A 21251-nucleotide genomic window follows, 5' to 3' on the forward strand; every position below is an offset into this window, starting at 1 on the left:
GACAACAACAAGAACCAAGAAAATGTTTGAGTCGGGCACAACAACTCAAAAGAAAGAGAAAGAGAGAGAGAGTAAAGTAAAATCTAAAAAAGTAATGTGATGGGTCAGCTTCAGGGTTACAGGAATGTGGGGGGTTCCTAAGTTCAGGAGTGTGTGTTTGTGTGTGTGTGTGTGTGTGTGTGTGTGTGTGTGTGTGTGTGTGTGGTGTGTGAGTGTGTGTGTGTGTGTGTGAGGTGTCTGTGAGTTGTGTGTGGGAGAGAGCAAGCGAGCACTAGAGTGACTGAGGAGAGTGAGCCCAGAATTAATTACCCAATCAGATAACAAGCCAGGGAAAGACATTAGCGAGGTCACACTACAATTAACCCCTTAGTCTAAACCCCCATGCACATACACACCCACACACACAAACACAAAAACACACACACACACACTTCGCTAAATCGAGAAATGTGTGGGAGAGGTAGACGTTCAAAATACTGTGGGGAAAATTAACTCAGGATTACCACGATCTTACCACAATAATACCAATGTATTTGGTTTTAGTTCTGTCCCAAAACATATTGACACATTCTTCTATACATGTTCCAGGGAGGACATAAATCTAGCAGTGTCATTTGGCGGTACATCAACTACGGTCAACTGCAGCGCTGCAGCCACACCGGCTACGTCTCCAGCCACACCGGCTACGTCTCCAGCTCCACCTAGCAACGGCTCCAGCAAGCTGTTTACGGTGCAGTGCTGCTGAGTGAGTCGCGAGGCAAGGGCTAGAGTGGACTCAGATGTGGTTCACACATTCCACTACAGACTCCGATTACACTGCAGGAAACACCAGCCCCACCAGCCAGGGGGACACACTGCATCGCACTGCGCTTTCCCAAACAAACCGCCTGCCCTGGCTATGGTCCACACACACAAACACAAACACATTATGCTGGTAAGGAGGTGTGTAATACACATTGGTCGACACCACCCCCCCACACACACACACACACACACACACACATATAATTCAAACTAGGCGTGCAAGCACATTGACACACAATCACACACACAAACTCTCTAAAGATTTCACACTCATACTACGACTACGGGAGCACGGTTGAATATCACCGCATCAATCTATCACTTTTTGGTGCTTTTTAGTATGTACAGAGACGCACACACAAGACGTGCTCTGTGGGGGCTGGCACATCTCTCACTTTCCTCTTCTCCTTCCTTCCTTCCTGCCCTTCCTGTCATTCTAAAAGCTCTTTACTCTCGGCCTCCAACACCTCTCTCTCTCGCCCTCTCTCCCCCATCTCGCGCTCTTCCTCTCCCCCTTCGCTCTCTCTCCCCCTCCTCACACTTCCCTTCTCTTGCTCTTTACCACTTAGAATGAAGACAGAGACACTAGAAGAGTGTGACATCATCTCAAGTGGACCGTATTAATCAGTTGGCCCTTCAGACTGAGGAAAACCACAATCTCCTGCCAGGAAGAATGTAAAAAAAAAGAAGAAAAAAGAAAGTCCTGATTTGACTCAATATTAGCTTGTCCATTATTGTAAAGTCGAGGGACCACACAGGGCTACCTTACTCGAGGGAGTCGTTAATAATTCCGATGACAGATAGCTAGTAAAGCACAACCGGCCACATGTTGAATATAAATGGAGCCACATTTGTGCTGTCATCTCTACTTTACTCTTCTTTATCTCACACCGCTGTGTACACTGCGTTCTACTGTATGACCTCTCTAGTCTGCTCTCTATTCTATACTACTCTACTTCACACCTTTCTATACACTGTTTTCTACTGTAGTGCTCAAGGATCCAGGGCCTGGGTAGCTTCATCCTCCCCACCTTCCTCACCACTTCTGGGGGAGCTCGTGTGGATCTGACAGCCCGTGCTAAGGAGCTCCTCCAACCACACGGATTGGACTAACCAGGTCCAGCTGGGACTATGGGGCTAGAGGACATGCATGGCACACCCACCAGCCAGCCCATCCACCCACCCCTTCCACCACAGCCAACCTAGCGTCAGGCAGGAGGGCCCACAGAGGACGCTCTCCTCCCCTCAGCAGGTTGCTCTCGTCAGGCGCGCTGCAGATTAAGGCGGGCCGATAACACCGCAGGAATCCTGGCTTGTGATTCTGGATGCTCATCTCTCCGTCTCCATCCCGTCGCAAATTTAAAATAAAAACTCCAAACCCAGGAAAAAGCTGAAGGAGGGGCATTGAAGACCAGCGGATCCTTCACCCTGACCCACACAAAAATAGCTAAACACAAAACCCCTCTAATTTCATATGTAGGGGAGAAGGGTGAGTGCGCAAACTCTAGAGACCTACAGACTCCCGGGCTTCTGGAAGTCTGCCCATAAGCCTTGAGCAGAAAAGACGCAGAGAGACATCATCTTGGCTCAGGTACACCACATGTTCCTTCCTCAATAACAGCCTCTTTTATTCCCTGTTACCCTCTCTGTCAAGACCCCTCGCCCCTCACCAACCCCCTAACATCTCCACACCTCCGCGCAATCCAACGTGGCTCTCTCTCTCTCTCTCAGGGAGCAGCACGGGGTCAGTCTGTAGGTTGGACCGCTGAGGGGCCCCGGGGTGGTTCCGCTCTGACGATAGGAGGAAACTCTTTCAGGAAATACCAGACTGCCGCATGCACACACACACACACACACACACACACACACTTTTTTCACCTCGCATCCAATCTTTTGCACATAGTCCGAGATTTTTCTGCTACTTTCTGCTCAGCGGTACCAGACAGGGCTGCTTAATCCTGCAGGCAAACAGACGCCCCAGTGTGATAGAGCACAGCCAGTCAGGTAAGGCTGGGAGCGTGCTCTCCGCTTACACCCGCTATTCCCCCGACTGAGCTCCAGTGGCACACAGCCAGTGCGTTGTTTTTTATGGTTTCATTACAGCAAGCTTTAACGATTGAGTCCGATTAAACTATACATCATCGTAAATGCAGAGTGTCATGGTTCCCCCCCCCCCCACCCTCTTTCGTTCAGCACGGCTGATTAGGCCGCCACCCGAACTCAGGTGGTAAATTATCACACAACACACTGAAATAAGGCCCCATTTCTAAAGGGGACTTTGCCAGAAAAATGTACAGGATTTACGAGGAAAATTGTGTCAGGCAACCGTTTCTCAGCCGACGGGATTTCAATCTCCACTGGTTGGTTATGTGGTCACACGTGACCGGCTGGTTTGCATCCTCTGGGCAGGCCATAGATGCGTCCTCGCTAGATAAGCATTAGGTCATTTACATCATCTCTCAAATTGAATGGTGGCTTAGAAATAGCAACCTTCACATGCTAGGATTGTATAGAAATGAAAGCAAGGCAGACTGAAGAACACAACAGGTGTTTACGACGCCGTCTCTTCAGTCATGCGGAAGGTAGGAACGACGGCTACTGTGTGATGATATCTGTACATCTTGATTAGCCTCCGATTGTTTGGTATGAGTGTTTGGTATAGTTTGTGGTATGTTAACATTGACATTTTTGTTTATGACTATGGCTTAGAGGGATGGTGCGTAATCAGCCCTTTGGAGGGGGTGCTGTGGAGTAAATGTGTATGAAAATAAAAGGGAATTGTCATTCAAAGTCAAGTGCTGTGCATATGTTTCAGATTTATGTAACCCCAATCCCTCAAAAGAATTACATAACCTAAAATGTAACAGAAAATATAAGCAAAAAATAATAATGATCATATAAACTGAAACGTAACAGAAAAAAAAAGCTTAAAATCAGATTAGTGTAATTAGAGTGTAGTGTAACAGCCGTCCATTTCTGACACTGACTAACATGTCATACCATAGCCCCTACCTACAGGAAGTTCTTATCAGTAGTGTGGCGTGGTGGGGCCGCCCCTCCCCCACCTTCCTCTCCCAACAATGGAGATAGCAGGATCACATTTCCACCTTTGAAAGGTCAGAGGTCAATCTCATTTCTCAGCCCTCTCTCGGCTAGATCCTTTCCCAGGGGTTAAAGCCTCCTGCCGTCCCAATTCACATCAATTCACGCGTGGCAAAGGGAGTGGTATCCGTCAGGGCCAGAGGAAAAAGGGCCAGAAAAAAATAAAGAAGTTGGCCGACAACTCGGGAGCCCTCAGGGGCCACTCTCACACCACGTTATGGGGACATGACTTTGGGCCGTGGTCATAACAAAGCTGTTGTACCTTCCGTAGGAGCGTCATGTCATTGACATGTAGGTGCTGTGAGGGTTACCCTAACAACGACAACAACAAAAGTGAACCACGTGGAAGTACTTGTGGTGTAGACAATGATGTTGTCCAATAGCCTGTTTATACCTTCATTTCATCCATCTCTCACTGAAGAAATCTTTAGTTGGTGTTAGTTAAAAATATATATATTTTTAATACCTGTTAAGGTTTAACTCAGGGGCTCACATTTTCATGAAATTGAAGTCACACTTTCACAAAAACATTGAACTAAAACTAAATGTTACTAGCTAATGTTCATGCTTTTGTGTGTGTGTTGGTGTTAGTTTGCTAGTGTGTGTGAGTGTATGTGTCAGGGGAATTCATCAACATTACACAGGAAGTCAGGAACCTGCTTCATCTGATAACCAAGCCCATGGAAATCTGAGCACTGAGATCAAAATGACCAATAACTAGGGAGAGGCGGGGCATTTACTTTCATGCATTTACCCTCACCATATTTAAGGTTTTCAAACATAAAACATGTATATTTTCATGAAAACTGCTTTTTTCCAGATGTAAAAAAGTATTTTAACGACATTGACATGTAACACCCAGCAATACTACAACAAAAAACGTGACCCTGGCCGACCGGGTTTCCACATACAGTTTGTTTAGTGTATTATTCCATCCTCAGAATATTTCCTGACAGACTGCAAGTTAAACTGTCAATATTGAGACAAAATGTTCAACTTTTGTAAATGTATCTTGTTTTCCGGTCAATCTCAGCGGAGCGATGTTTCTCAACGGCATGCTTATGGGAACCCTTCCAGAGCGCTGAACCTCAGGCAGGCAAAACCTAAATGGCTTTTCAGTGAACCATCTTTGGAAAGGACACCCAATTCCTTTTAAAACTGTGCTAATATTTTATGCTTTCCGAGAGTGAAAGTACCCATGGGCTGCTGCCAAACATCCGAAACTGCAGCACTGATAGCCGCCTTCATCTGTCAGGTGCCATAAATTAGGCCAACAAAGCTCAACAAAGCTTGTTTGGCGGATAAATCGCAGTGCTCATAAAAGCTGCATGGTTCTTTATGTCTGTCTAGTGCTCAAACATTCACCTCCGTGTATCAGCTCAGAGAAACAGCTGTCAAAGCACCCGGGGCCATCTTACCTAGCCATTCCTCTTATCGCCTCACTGCTAACTACCCAGGAATCTGGGGAATCTCGGAACCTCGCGTGTTCACCGGCATCCAGCGTGAAAGACTTTTATCTTAAATTTGTGGACTAATGGCAGATCACACATACTTAATCACGAAAAATGAAACTCAGATGTTCAGACCACAAACAAGCGCTGCGTTGGGAAAACAAGTCAACCGGTTTCGCCGTGCTTGTCACAGTTGTGTATGATAGTAACATTGGACTGGCTTGTATACCAGCGCCATCTCTCTCGTCTCGGGCGCTACGGTACAATTCTGGGAACTCCACCCAGTGAAATGGGCCAGGACTGCTGCCTCAGCGCTTCATACACAGCCTTTTCTCCAAAGTGGCTGTGGTTCAGCCGGAGGTCTGTCTGCCTCAGCCCAGAGATGAAGCACCGAGTGCTAGTCAGCAGTCCTACTCAGCCCCCCTGGCTTCCCCTCTCTCGGCCTCTACCTCAAGCTGCACCACTGCCAGAGACATAGAGCAGTGTAAAAATAATGATTGCTCACTCCTGTCCTGACCCCAAATGGACAGGGAACACCATCTTATAACTTGAATGACGATTGATGTCTTTAGGTGAATACCTCTGAACGTACACGTACTGCAATCAGCATCTACATTTCCATTCAAGTAAACTTTCGAGGTCAGCGTCTTGGCAGGTCAGAGTGTGTGATAGATTGCTTTGGAGAAGGCTTTTAATGAAATCCGAGTCCATTAAGAACATGTTGCGGCAGTGGTTTGACTGAAGCCTGTGATGGCTTGAATGGGCTCACTGTCAGAAGCTTGGAGAGGAAAGGCAGTTGCACACTAATACCAGGAAACCCTAAAATGGCTGACATATTTTAGGCTTTATAAAGCAGCACTGCATCTTCACAGAGGACAGGCTTGTACCAATTTACTTCGGTACAGGGTTGACCATATATCATGAAATTACTTGCAAAATTTCTTTCTACTTACTCTTCCTGTTCCTATGCATGAACTTGCTTTATTTGTGCCTGTGTGCCCTTGAATCAACATGCAAGTCAGCCACCCTAGATTAAAGTTCATCATGATGATGAGGTCTTTGGGCCCGCCTTGGGGATAAACTGAAAATTAACACCATAAGTGACTTTACTAACAGCCTACTCCCTACTGAAAGCACTGTGTTTTGTTCACTGTATCTGTGTGCATATACCAAAATGTATTGTAAGATAAAAGCTGAAGCCCAATGAAGCCTCAACTACATAAACATAACATAGGCCCACATTTAACAAATTTAACACGTGATTACAAACGCTGTGCCCAGGTCTGTGTTTAAATCTCATTTTCCCCACAAATATACTTCCTTGTAGAGTAAATCTGCTGAAATGGGGATGGGTTAAGAATAGCACTGCTGTCGTGGTGTATTACACAACTTTAAACATATCAATACCAGCTTATGCTTTTTGATGGTAGTTTTTTTGTCAAAAAGATATGTGTAAATTCAAAGACAGATATTTAAGCAGTGAATTAGCTCTGTGTTACGCAGGTCACTAAAGACGCGGTCCCAGGTATGAGTCCCAGTGTGTCTATCATTGTACAGCTGCCGAGGAGAGGAGGAATAATCCTTGCAGGCTCCGTGTAGGCATGGTCTTAATGCAGTAGTCTGCCCATATGGTGCCTAGATTGCTGTTCACACGCCTATGCAATCGGAGAGTGCAAGCCTGACCACCTCAGGAAGTGGTCCAGCTCATTGGATCACAATGTGAGCAAGATCCGATCTGGGACAGTCCAGAACAGTCTGTTTCTGCGTCCTGGCTTGATCGGACTATAAAAAGTGTAAGTGCAACCAAGACCTCAAAGATTGATCATTTATAAGTGACAAAATGGCCTCTGACCTATATATATATATATAAGAACGGGTCCTGAACATGTCTTATGAAAAAGGATATGATAGGCTGATCAATGATGATCAGCACATGAGGAAATCTAAACAAAAATAAATTAAGAAAACATAACATCCATTCCTTCTCTCCTGAGCGACAGCCTCATCCAGGGATTCAATAAATTGTAATCCGTCGATAACTTTACAACTACTTTGTACAACAGGTCAGGCCAGCTCCACTAAAACCTTAATTTACTCACTAGCTCAGTGACACAAAGCCTTAAGTGGCTGGAAGAGAGATCAGACGTGCCGCCATTGTAACTTGATCATCCAAACTAGCAGGTTGACTCTCCCTATCATTAAGGTTTGCCATAACAGCCACTGTTTTTCACCTTCTCTGTGGATCACTGGGGCCATTGTCTGTTGCGCTCCTCAGCCGAGAGGGCTGGAGACGTCTACGCCTTTTTCCAGTGAACTAGTCAGAGGACTACAGGTTACGCACATCGCACCCGAGAATGATGGATATGTCAGGCATGGATAGGAAGTCGATTAACAAAAGGCCCCGTCAGACTTTCACACACATGCCCATGCTCAGTGCTGTCCAACACTGGCAGTTGAGCAATGCCGGTGCGGGTCATGTTGACAGTTCTATTTTTAGAGGTGATGAGAGCGTCTGATTTTCCCTCGCCCGTCACCTACGAGACAGACGTGATAATTGATCTGTTTAACAATCTGAAGAGCAGATGAGCTGAGTGGTATGAAGTAAGCAAGCGTTAGATCCAGGGAATCTTGGCTTCCATTGCTCTAAACTATGCACTTATATAGAAATGTAGTACATTTGATTAACAATCGACTTACATTTAAGGCATTGACTTGGTACATGAAAGCTAAACAGCTGTAGCTAAACAGGTATTCTTATGTATAACACGGTGTGTATCAAAAGGCGGTAGATGGCTCGATGGACACGCAGAAGTGCAATGGGCAGAGATAAGCCCAGGGTTTATTTGTCCTTTGAAGTTTGGAGTCTCCGCTCTCTGTACATGATCAAAACGATAAAGATTAGCCCAAATTCACAAACCAGTTGTTTATGTGCACATGAAAGTAACACAAAGGTGGAGGACAAGGACAGCCGTACCTTCATTTGTAAAGATTGAAGATTGTAAGAACAATGGTTTACATTTGGCTAGCCATTGTCATGCAGTGTTCATTTTAATTTGGCTCAGCCAATCAGGTTTAGAATCAGAAATACTTTATTGATCCCCGGGGGGGAAATTGAGTAAGAAGCAATGTCCATTTATAACCACCGCTATTCACTGTTGCGACAGGTTCACTCCATACTGGCAATTCCTGGAGTGTCAACCAAAAAAACAGAACGGCCGAAAAGAACCGAGAAGAATTCATACCGGCATGCACCACAATAGGGTCATGAGGGTTGAAGACGGGGTTGTGGTTGTTTATCTGGGAGAGCAGGCTGGGTATCATTACATTCAGGTATGGCCAGGTGAGTAAAAGGGTAAGATAAGCCAACTGTTGCTCTGATTTATGGACGTGCACACAAGCTACCAGTGGCCTCACCCAAGAGAAACAGGAATGAGGATACAAAGGGCAGAGTGAGGTGAGGGAATGACCGGTGGATTCGTAGGAAGGAGAGCCAGGGAGAGAGACAAAATAATAATAATAATCATAATAATAATAATAATCTTTATTTATACAGCGCTTTTCCGAACAGAGCTACAAAGTGCTTTACAGATAAAAACTTTAATCTTTACAGAAATAGACAACATTTTTTGTTTAAAGGCTCCATGACATGCTACCAGGTGTTGTGTGATTAGCCGTTACAAGCCGTTTTGGAAATCTGCCCCTTATGACATCACAGGTGGGCGTGTCCACCTAGATGTGTGACGGATAGATACGTGATATGTGTAACGGCTAATCCAACCACACCTGGTGGCATGTCATGGGACCTTTATCTCCTCCTCCACCTCCTCCCCCTCCCGCCCAGGTGGAAAACCTGCAGTGCTGTCCGTCATCTTGCAACAGTTTATTCCCCTGGGTGACGTGTGAACTTGGAAATATGTCAGCTGGGCTGCATTAGTGCAGAGATACCACTCGTGCAGAGCGCATGCACGAAGCACACACAGGAGTTTGTGCACGGACTATGAAACAAACCAGTCGCTCAAACATCTTTCCCACATAGTTGAACCTGAATTTATTTCAGTTTCTTTGATGGATAATTCCCAGAGAATTAGTATTACTCTCTCAATTGTATTCTAAATTAATATTGCGAATGAATGAAACGCTTACACGTTAAGTTAATCAGAAGGTGATCCGCAAGTCAAACCTCCTTTACGCCTATCATGTGATAATGACTCAACATCCATGGCTCCCTGGGCCTCAAAAGCAATTGCAGACATCAACGATCCAGGGATAATGAGCTGGATTACAAACTTTACTATTGCTCCAGACCTAATTCTGGAGACAAACCTCGGCAGAGCCGCGGGGCAACTACTCAGACTGACGGCGGTAGAGCACTAGCACAATGGGAACAAACAGCCCTGATCACAAACTCATTCCACAAGACTCAAATTGACATGTTCAGGCCACAGTTACATTCAAGGCAATTTTGACTTTGACTGATTGACAGGGAGCCTTAAACCACAAGGCCCTGCAATTATAACAAGTGCATGGATATCTCAAGGAAACAATTGTGCCATTATTCAGTTCACCACGTACCCATGAAGCTTACTTTGGGCGTGCCGGAGCCCAGTGACTTCAGTCAAAACAAGGGATTGGGTTGTAAATGCACACAGACATATTTATTTCAACAATTTGAAGAATCACAAAAACAAAACTTTAAGGGGCTGTTGGGACATTGATGGACACTGTATTTTCTATGACAGATAAACACAAATGGCTTATCTTACAAGTAGACCATCGCCACTTCCTTCAAAATATGTAGAGTCTATTGTTGTATGAAATATTGGGTATATTGTTTAGATCTTACTTTGTGCAGTAACCGTGTTACAGTGTGCAGACTGGCTGACTGAAACAAAAGCAGTGCACATCCTTCACCGGCTTAGAACTGTCCTCCTAAAGGTCAAACACTTCACTAAAAGTCAAACCCGGGGTGAAAAAATTCCCCCTTGTTCAAAGGGGGGGTTAACTTCGTACATAAACCCACAGCTTAGCAACACATAAAGAAGAACACACATGGTGATGTGGCATTTAAACACACATACTCACACATGTGCACACTCACACACACTAGCCAAATACACCTGAGCTTCTTTCCCCAGGTCGATCCCTGCGGCCCTCAGGGGTGGGGAGACGAATGTCAGACAGATACACTGACAGGACTAATGATGAATTACACATATATTAGCACACAACCCGGGGGCAGCCTCCTTTCACAGTGACCAGTGCTCAAATGATACGTTCACGCAAAAGTCCCCGACAGCCCGACACCCACCCACCAACCCACCCAGTCACCCACACACACATACACGCTTCTAAAGGTCATATCCACTTCATTTAAGCAGGAGACTAATTGCACCTTCATGCACAAACACACACATTCACATGAGAGTGTGTGCACACACATATACCCAAACAGGTGCACACACACACACACACACACACACACACACACACACACACACACACACACACACACACACACACACACACACACACACACACACACACACACTATCGATGACAGGCACTTCCACTCAAAGAGGCGAAACAATGCTGAGCCGAGCATTGTATCACTCATTTCCTGTCTTGAGGGGGGTCAAAGGTTAAACACTCCTCATTCTCTCTAAACCCTAACAGAGAAACAGGAGGAAAACAGTGACATGCCATGCAATGTGTTAGCTTGACCTTCAGTCTTAGCTTGCCTATGTTTGCCCCTCAGATCTTCTCTTTCTCTCTGGCTTTTCACCAAACAATGACCCACAGCCTGATAACACCGGACCAACGGGAGGCATACAGTATCAGAGAGTTACCCACTCTAGCAGCACTTCACCTTCACCTTTGAAGTAACCACGGGCGCAAAGGCAAAGAAAACATCTTTCTGTCAACACGGTTCAGTCTTATAAGGAACATCACCAGACCTCAGCGAACAGTATGCAAATCACAGGGAAGCAGGAAACCTGCGATCGTATCACTCAGCATACAACCAATCAGCTCACAATCAACAGCGGGGCATTTGGATGAAACTGGATGAAACCAATAGTTCAACGGTACCTGAACCCTTCATCTGCATGGAAAGCTCTAGTTTCTGTAGGTAGGCTTGCAAGGTTTAGCGAGCGTAAGACGGACAGGATGCTTTACAAGCGTGATCCGGCAGCTCTGCGGCCAATACAGCCAGGTGTGTCTAGCAACTAGCTAACCCCCTCCCCCCCCCGGTCCTCTCCCTTCAGTGCTCTGTGCAGTCAGTCAGCAGGGAGCTTCCACTAATCCTCCTCCGTCACTCAGCCCAGCCTCCTCTCTAATCCCCCCGGGGAGGCCAGACCGTGGCACTGGGAGCTCCTGATTATAAACGCAGAGAGCTGACAGCTAAGCTGGGGCCGCGACACCATGGGGTAACCCTACACTCCAGCCCCCCTGCCCCCTTCCTCTCCTAACACACACACACACACACAGACACAAACGCAGACACACACCAACGCGCACGTGCACACACACATATGTCCAGGGTGATGACAGACACCCATGCTTAATGTCTGAGGATCCTAAACCATGCACAGAGGTCAGAAAAGAGGGGCGACGCAACGGTCTCGAGGGACCATTAGGTAGCACACAAGACATGAACAGAAATATTTCGTACATGGTCGCCCGTCGTGCTAATGAGCCAGACAGAGGGGCCGCTTCGTCTGCTTCATACTGATGTCAGAGCCCACGGAACAACCCTAGCCTAAACGCCCACACAGGCCCTTTGCCAGCCAGTACACAGACACGCGCTACATGTTGTGCGCTGAAGCTAAATAAAAGTATCAATAAATCCCCCTCTCTGGGTGCCGTCTGGCAGGATACAGCGTGTATTATTCTGCTGCCAGGCTAGTCTCGGCCGGTCTGAAGCCACATAATAGAGGCCGGTGGCTGGCCGCCTGGATCCGCTATGAATGATAGATAAAGCGTCATGGGCCCAGACCATAATGAGCGGAAATGAGATGACCAGGGAGATACAGCCAAAAATACATGCCCCCTGGGAGAACATGGAATATGGCGTCAGGTTGAATGGATGTTTTGTCATTAAAAGTCTATACGAGGGACGGTGATTGCATGGAGGGCATCGACGTGACTCTGCTCTCACAGCACCCATCATTTCACAGTGGGGCTCCATAACATGAGGGTCTGGCCCAGGATTGTAATTACACATGTAAAAATGTACCAGTAGTAGTCCAATGCATTGATCAATATCCCAGCATGTTCTCCAGAAAAGGCTCGGATGCTAAATTCTCTCCTCCAAATATATATCATTAATTAATTAATTTCTTCATTCATTAGTTCACTGTCTGCTATTTTAGGCTCAGTGATCTATGGTTATGAAAACTAAGCAAAAGATAGAAAAGATTAAATAAAGTCAAGTGTCCAAGTGAAACAGATGTTAAACAAGATACTTCGCTAATCACTTATGACACGTGAAGGACACATGAATTAGATATCTGCCCTGGCTCCAGTTGACCTCTTTCTGGCTCCTGGGTTATGGAAGGCCTATTGTTTTGCAGGTTTGTCACTCCCAATCACAAATGTGCACAGCACCAGCTGTAGCCAACGGCAGAGATTGTGAGAAACCCGGCAATTTCAGTCATTCACCATAGCTGTTATAGTTCAAGAAGAACCAAGAGTATTTTAGACGATTTGACGATTATTTTACCCATGGTGTCTCACAGAACATAAGCACGCCATTCACATGGGCTGCGAAAGCCACAGAAACAAAGTGATCTGAGTACACGACGAGTCCACATTGGTGCAGCATGGGAGACTCACCACTTCAGTGGGGCGGAAGAATTTGGGGTCGACTCTCACAAGAATGGCTCCTGTCTCCTTGTTACGGCCAACCTCCTGCTCATTTTCACCCTCCCACCTGAGGGAGCGAGAGAGCGAGAGCGAGAGCGAGAGAGCGAAAGAGAGAGAAAAAAGAGATAAAGAAAAAGAGATACAGGATGGGGGGAGGAGAGAATGAGTTTTTCCCATTGCTGACATTTAGTTTATTATTTTAAGGTTTTCCAAAAGACAAAACATACTGTATTTCAGAATGTGAGCGCGCACACACACACACACACACACACACACACAGGTTAATGTGAGGAGCAACAGATAGTAGCTTATGTCAACATGACGGAGCGCTTCCTGAATAGGGCGACAGAAGAGGAAAGGTGGGAGAGTCAAAGGTCAAGTAGCTGGGAGGGGGGAAAAGCACTGTCTGTGTGTGTATGAGTGTGCGCATGCACTTACACAATTGTCGTGCCCACGTGCTGGAAGGCCTTCTCCACAAAATCCCTCACGCTGTGCACCTCCCCCGTGGCGATGACAAAGTCCTCCGGTACTTTGTGCTGCAGCATCAGCCACATAGCCTGCAGGCAAGAGAGGTGGAGGGACAGAGAGCGAGTGAGGGAACAAAACAGAGAGAGAGAGAGAGAGAGAGAGAGTCAGATGTGAGACGAGCTCCACTCTGGACGGGGGCCCGACTCCCAACTCCTGACAGACAGGAAGTGAACCTCCGACCCCGGAGAGGGCTGTCCGTCCGTACCTCTGCACTGACGTCACGAGGAGGGGCTCATGGGACACATGTCGTGGGAACGGGATGATGGCCCTCCCACAGGCCCGCTGTTGCCCCGTTGGCACACGCACACACACACAAACACAGAAATACCAAAACACATGCAAATGCACACACAGCAACAGTCCCATGCACACATACATACACACACACACACACAAAGTTAAGTGTGCAAACAAGGACACACTGTTATACCATTAAAGAATCAGCCAGCAAGTTAAGTTAGCAGCTTAGGGTATTATTCAGCGCTGAATGACTGCATTTGCCAATCATCATCAGTGAGTGAGTTCCAACGTGTAGCTGTCACTGTCTATATTTTCCAAAAAGGCCCGTTATTATTCTTAGCCTTTATAACCAATGAAAGCTGATAGACCAGGGCTTCCGGACCGAGGAGGAATATAATTAAAAAGAAGCCAGCGGGGATATTTATTGGGACCGGGAGCAAAGGGAAGGTTAGGGCTGAGACGGATTCTCGGTGTGACCAGAGGCGGGATTACAGAGGCCTCCGTGCGAAGGCAGAGGGGAACAGACAGCCTGCCAGACGTATGGATGGACAAATACACACAAACACACACACAGTGACTAGAGTTCAGGCAGGGCATGGTCGAGAATAAAATCCTCCTAAATACTGCACAATTCTCCCAAGAACACATCAGCACGTTTTTATGTGCTATTCTTGAATTTGCAGCGGACAGATTCGGTGTGAGTGTGTGTGTGTGCGCGTATGTGTTTATGTCTATTCAGTCACATCACCTGGTTTTATGTGAAACAGTTGGACAGAGCAGAGGTTGGCAGACTGACCAACATTTTATCTGCAGGATTTCTACTGTAGTGCTCCCAGATTGTGTCTCACACACACACTCGCATAAAGGCATGCACACACATACAGGCATGCGTACACCCGCACACACACAGGCTAGGCGCACAATCATGGACATACACACACAAGAAGGAAACATACACACTCAGGTATACATATTCATCATAATTTATCAGCACACACACACACAAACACAAACACACAGACAAACACAAACACACAGACACACACACACACACACACAGCCGTAGTGATGGAATTCTGGGAGGATGGAGTGAGGGCTGCCAGGGGAGGGTTCAGGGTCACCTGACGGCTCTGCTTGGAAGGTTCCCCAGAGACGGCCCTTTGACCTCTTGAACTCTGACCCCTGATGGACAAACCAGATTCTCACACTCTGTCACAATCCGAGGGTGACGAATAGTACAGCTTAAACCTTCTGATAAGAATACAGTCAATCACTATTCTCCAACAACCTAATAAAAGTTGTTTTTACGCTGCCAAATATGCCCATCTTATACCCGCCTTTTTCCCGCCATGGTCCGCACGTTTACACTGACTGAGGTAATATACAGGCTTGATTTTGCACCCCAATTTCCCTTCTTGAACCCTCCACACCCACTCTAATGGCGGTTTCATTTTCATGTAAATGCGATGAGACAGCATCCAGCATACCAGGGGCAGGACTTGGGTAGAAGTGTTGATGACGTAGCAACATGAGTAGTTCTTACTGGAGAGATGGTGAAATCTGCGGGCTGCTGACCATCATGGGAGAGAAGGTGATGCAGTCGCATTTAACGAAGATGGTAGAATCTACAAGGAAGTAGACAAGGCTTCTTCTAAAGAGGTGCATTGTCCCGCCTGCTCCAGTGAACCAAGAAAGCCGGCTCCTTGACGTAGGGAGAATATACGTCCTCGGTTTTACACAGACAAGACAGTGTAATTTGAACCTCTGCCATGCAGCGACCGTACCGGCTTGGCAGTGAAAAATGCCCAAAGCCTTACTGTGGTACTTAAACCTGGTTGTATTAAAAAGGTTACACATATTAAACTTTAAATATCTTGATTGATGGAGACATACAGGCACCACTTCGTTTCGAACATAAGTCAAAATGAATCACAGTCAAAGGTAATTGCTGATGCAAAAACATCTCTCTCAGTGTTAGCATGCCGTTTGCAAATGTTATGCCACCGAGTGTATACGGTCCGTCAGCATTGGAGAAAAAAAAACTACAACAATCGCTGTATAAAATGCAAGATATATTTCGTTGACCAATTACTACTTCAACAAATATGGGTTTCGTCGCATATTGTGGTTTAGGCTCAACATTAAGATGGCATAAATCATCCCTCCACACTGGTCCGAGTCGACGGTTCTCCCCCTCACTTCCTCCCCGTTGTCCGCATATCAACTTAATGATCACTACCGAACGGAGTGAGATCTCAAACACTGCCGCGTCTGCGTTTATACGACTTATTTTGACCGTGTGACTTGCTGATTATTCGAACATGTAATGGAGCTGACTGCTGGATGGCGTTCCAACCACACTGAACCCCCCTGCGGCCCCACCGCCATCGCGCTCCTTGCTGATGAATGTGGCGAGCTTGACGGAGTGGACGCGCGGCGATGACGGGACGGCCAGGAGGCTGTCTCGGAGCGAGAGAAAATGTTTAGGACGAGGGACGAGTGATATGGCTGGGGCTAATTTCTCCCCGAGAAATTGAATGAATAGCATGTGTATTCCTGCTGCTGTCCGTTGAGGGCTGCTTTTGTGTGCGTGTGTTTTTTTGTTTTTTCTTTTGCAGAAATAATGAGGTATCGTTAGAATGCCACTGGTCTGCAGCGTAATTGCCAGGCTTTGATCGGGATGGTCCATTATTTATGTCTTTCTCTTAATTTCCCCCTTCATCTCCACATGCCAAACTCACTTTATTCGAATCCCCCCCCCCCCCCCCCCCTCTCACAACACCACCCACATTCCTCTCCTCCAGCACTCCTGCCAAGAGTTCCCCCCTTAACCCCAACCCCATCCCCATGTCTCTGGGGTGCTCTGCTTCATTAGCTGTGAGATAAACAGCTCTGAGGTTTGGTCCTGCACACACATCCTCCATCCTTCTGGTCACATGGTCCTCCCAGACTGACTGTAGCCCCCACCACTGCTCCCCTCCCACCTCTGACCTCAACACAGAAACCCTTATGTTAAGTTCAACCAAAATAACCGCAATCACAAACTGAATGCAAAAGTAATTTGTTGTTCCTGAGACAACATATCTTTCTGCTTTGTGTCTCTTATCACGACTAAAGCTGGAATGCTAAGAAAAAAAATTACAGGTAAAATGGCAGTAGACCAGAGCTCCTGATTCTCACTGTTGACAGCTGAAAATCCAACGCACATCCTCATTGTGTACTGTGCACTCATCCCTCCCCATGACATTTGCCAGCAGGGTCTGACCTAGTTCTCAACAAGCCCACTGTGGCAGACAAAGAATTTGTACCTGCCAAATCTGGAAACCTGCAGAAGTCAATGGATTCAGCAGAGAGATGGAGAGGGAGGAAGGAGCGAAGAGAAAGAAAAAGAGAAATGAGAGAAAGAGAGAAAGATAGAGGAATAGAGATAGAGAGAGAGAGATAGAGAGATAGAGAGAGAGAGAGAGAGAGAGAGAGAGAGAGAGAGAGAGAGAGAGAGAGAGAGAGAGAGAGAGAAAAAGAAAACTTCCTGTCTGAAACAGTGAAACTTGTATTAGGTCACGCTTTAGGATCCCATCTGCACATTCATACATTTTCTACCTCATTGCTTTATTTTTTTTACTTTTTGTCCATGACCAGCTATGGCTGTACCCAATCCAACCCCCGACCCCTGGTCCAGTCTCCAGCATGGCGAGGGGCTGCTCCTTCTCACTCTCCGGTGTCCCTGGCTGCCTGTCTCCAGCTCCGACATGTGCAAGGGCTCACAGTAAACACTTAATAGAGGGACCATTACAGCAGTAGAAAGCCATCAGCCCCAATCACAGGCTGCTAACATGGCAAACCTCATGATTTACACACACAGACGTATATGTTCCTGCAAACAACCTAACACACGCACAAACACACATGTGGGCACACACATGGACACGCACACAGACCCACACACATAATAAGAATGACTTTATCAGGCAACTGCTTCAGTGGAAAACAAATGCCCTTTTATCAAAATAGATAGTTGGGAAATAACAAAACAACTTTACGCCTTGATGTATATAGTGGAACAGAAACTCAGTGATGGCCAAACTCTACTAACCTCCATTAGCAGAAATGGGAGTAGTTTATTGCTTTGAGACTTCTTTCTACAGACCATTTGTAGCTGAGGAGGCTCTCCTGCCGCTGCTTTCACAACCTGTCAGCCAGCAGTAAGATAAGTACCAGTGAGGAGAGCCTGACAAGATGAGAAAGGAAGTGTTTCTGCTATGGTCTGTGGTGGAGTATGGCCTTCTGGCCATGCAGCCCTGACACACAGCGTTGATAATGAGATAAATGAATCACAGTTGCAGCCATGATGTCATAAGTGCACGCGCACACACACGTACGCACGAGCGCATTCGCACACTTGTGGACACCAACACAGACACACAACATTGAGCGACGTTACAATTGGACGGGTGGCATGTTTAAGATCATGCACGTCACAGAGTGTTTATCAGTCGAGCGTTACGGCCCCACATCCATCAAAAACTCTGCTACTTCCTGGATACAGACGCAATCATGTGCAGCCATCTCACTCTGAGATTAGGCAAATAGTATTGAAATTACAGCTTTAAAATGACCCAGGCCTCCACACTGATATCACCCACTGGAGGAGACTACCGCTCAAACATTAGAGATATGTTATACGTGTTTGTCTGGTGTATGTGTAGCTGAGCACGTGCCTGTAAATGCGCATTTCTGTCACTTTTGTTGTTGATTGAAAGTTTCGCGAAACATCAAACACAACTTTGAACTTATATATACGGCCAGTCATATATAATTATTGTGTAAGGAAAGGGACATTTCCGACCACACCGAAGTGAAATGAACAGCCATCATTTGACAGGTGGGCGTGTGTGTGTGTGTATATTTGTGTTTGTTGGTGTGTGTGGACTGTGTGTCTGTGTGTCTGTGTGTGTGTGTGTGTGTGTGTGTGTGTGTGTGTGTGTGCGTGCGTGTGCGTGTGTGTGTTTGGGTGTTTTAACATTCGAAAACATTGCCGGATAAACTGTAACACAGGATTGTGAGGAGCGGACGTGTCTGACAGCTCCCTCAAAAGGGCCTTTTGTTCTTTGTGCGAAGACGGTGCGCATGAAACACACTGCATTCTTACGCAGAGACTCGGACATGTGCATGTGTCGCTTTGTTAAGTGGTTCTCACACACACACACACACACACACACACACACACACACACACACACACACACGCACACACACACACACACACACACACACACACACACACACAAACACATATGCCATCGGGGTGTGTTAAGGGCTTCATGGGATCAGTGGAGGTCAACTGCTTCTCTAAACAGCCAAATAACACATCTAATGCCAACGCTCACGCCAACACAGGGCTGCTCGTATTCAACAGGTTTCAGTACAAACGAGGACAAGCAGGCGAGAGAGAGACAGCCAGGGTTATTGAGGAAGAGAGACAGAAATACCTCCCTTATCGCTTTTCTTGTTTACTTCTGAAAGACTCTCAAACACATCAAAGGTAACCTAAAATAAGATGCATTCCAAATGTATCAATCAAATCATTCCTCTACCAAAATGTTTATGTACTCGATAACGTGCGTATGACGTGCGTGTTCGGCCTATCTCTGAGTGATTAGTTTTCTCTGATACAGCCGTGTGTGCACAGGGCTTAACCTCGTCACTGTAACGGGCCTACAACAACAAAACGCAGCAACATTACACCATATGTCCTCCTCGCTTGTCATTTCCACACCTAATAAGTCAACCCGGGGTATTAAGTCATAACCTTCACCCAATATAACCACGCTGTCGATGAGCCCCAGCCCAAAAACAACACAGACTATTGACTATATTCCAGATTTAAAACCCAATAAAAAGCAGTGGTCAGCTGTCGAGGAGGGGTAGGGGGTACTGCGTTACGTCGTCTATACCCGGATCACCGCCGTTTCGAGAGTTCCGGACTGGTCGAGGGTTCCATTCTCCTGGACCCCGTTCTTTTTTCCAATGAGATTTCAATTGGGATCATGTGATCGTATGAGTGTATTCACAGCGTTCCGGCCGACTGCCTCTGGGCCCTTACCTACAGCGGAGCGTGTCTGGTGTCTCCGTCTAGCTCGGTTCATTCAAACCCGCAATTATCACTGCTCTTTGAGGCTTTCGGATGAGTTGGGTTTTTGAAAGTGAACGCAAACAGACCAGAGTAGAGCGGTTCGGAGGGGACCCAACTGTAGAAGTGCCAGTGGAGCCAGAATATCATTCTTGAAACACCCTAGTTTGTATTACGTGATGTTGAACATAGTAATCTGTGCCAGTTTGTCAGTTACTAAAATAATACTGTTCTTAAGAAAAAAACGGTTAAAATCATAGGTCTCTGGGAACCAGCTGCTGAACGCTGTAGTCTGTGTTATACTCGGGTGCCCTGGAAGATTATCCATCCGGAAAAAGGGACAGCGCCAACAAGAGGTTACGCCAACGCCACAGTGTGTGTGGATGTGCAAAGCTGCTTCTGGGCAGCAGTTAATGATGACGATGGCTGTGTCCAAGAGAGGGTTAAGCTTCTCGGAAACCGTAGTATGATGACGCGTTGTGTGGTCGTATTTCACATGCAGCGTCGATCATCGTAACTCAATGACCTGTACTGGCGTATGCCGTCATGAAGGGAATAACTAGACCTACTATAACCTTCCTAGAGCTATCAGCACAAAACACATTTCTGTAATTCTCCTAGCATCCAAACCCGAGCCGATCGACTTACACGTTAAGGCCAAACGAGATGAAGCCACTTGGGTGTTGCCTCACTGTTTTAATGAAAACAAATAACTCCGGTCTGTACTTTGGTTGCTCCATTAAAAGGCCTCATAAGTACTTATCCGTACTACTACTGGCCCTCAACACACACACACACACACACACACACACGTGCGCGCAGTCACACATCGGCGCAGACCCCCGTGAACACACACACAGACACTTTTTCATTCTTTCATTTGCACACGTCATACAGTGATATGGCCCCAGGCACACACACACAGATGCACAAAACACACACACACACACACACACACACACACACACACACACACACACACACACACACATCGACATGCAAGTATGCACAGTTAACTTTCCCAGGCTCCACCTCAGGGAACACCGAGGTCCAAGAGGCTGCTACGGAGCTGTGATTTTTAGCAGGACAATTTATATTTTTTTCTCCAGCACAGAGAACCTCTATTTTTAGAGA

At 46.5% G+C, this 21251-nt stretch overlaps 1 protein-coding gene across 1 annotated transcript in view; it reads right to left on the reverse strand.

Annotated features, from left to right (window-relative positions):
* The window catches only part of gmds (GDP-mannose 4,6-dehydratase), a 121298-nt gene that overhangs the window by 8649 nt on the left and 91398 nt on the right, over positions 1-21251 (reverse strand). Inside the window, exons 8-9 of the mRNA XM_079739188.1 lie at positions 13659-13777; positions 13191-13287 (exon numbers count right to left, since the gene is read on the reverse strand). Of these exons, the coding sequence (XP_079595314.1) occupies positions 13191-13287; positions 13659-13777 (216 nt within the window). The remainder of the gene's footprint in view (positions 1-13190; positions 13288-13658; positions 13778-21251) is intronic.

Source organism: Pollachius pollachius, assembly GCF_949987615.1.
Source record: "Pollachius pollachius genome assembly, chromosome: 7".
NCBI lineage: Eukaryota > Metazoa > Chordata > Actinopteri > Gadiformes > Gadidae > Pollachius > Pollachius pollachius.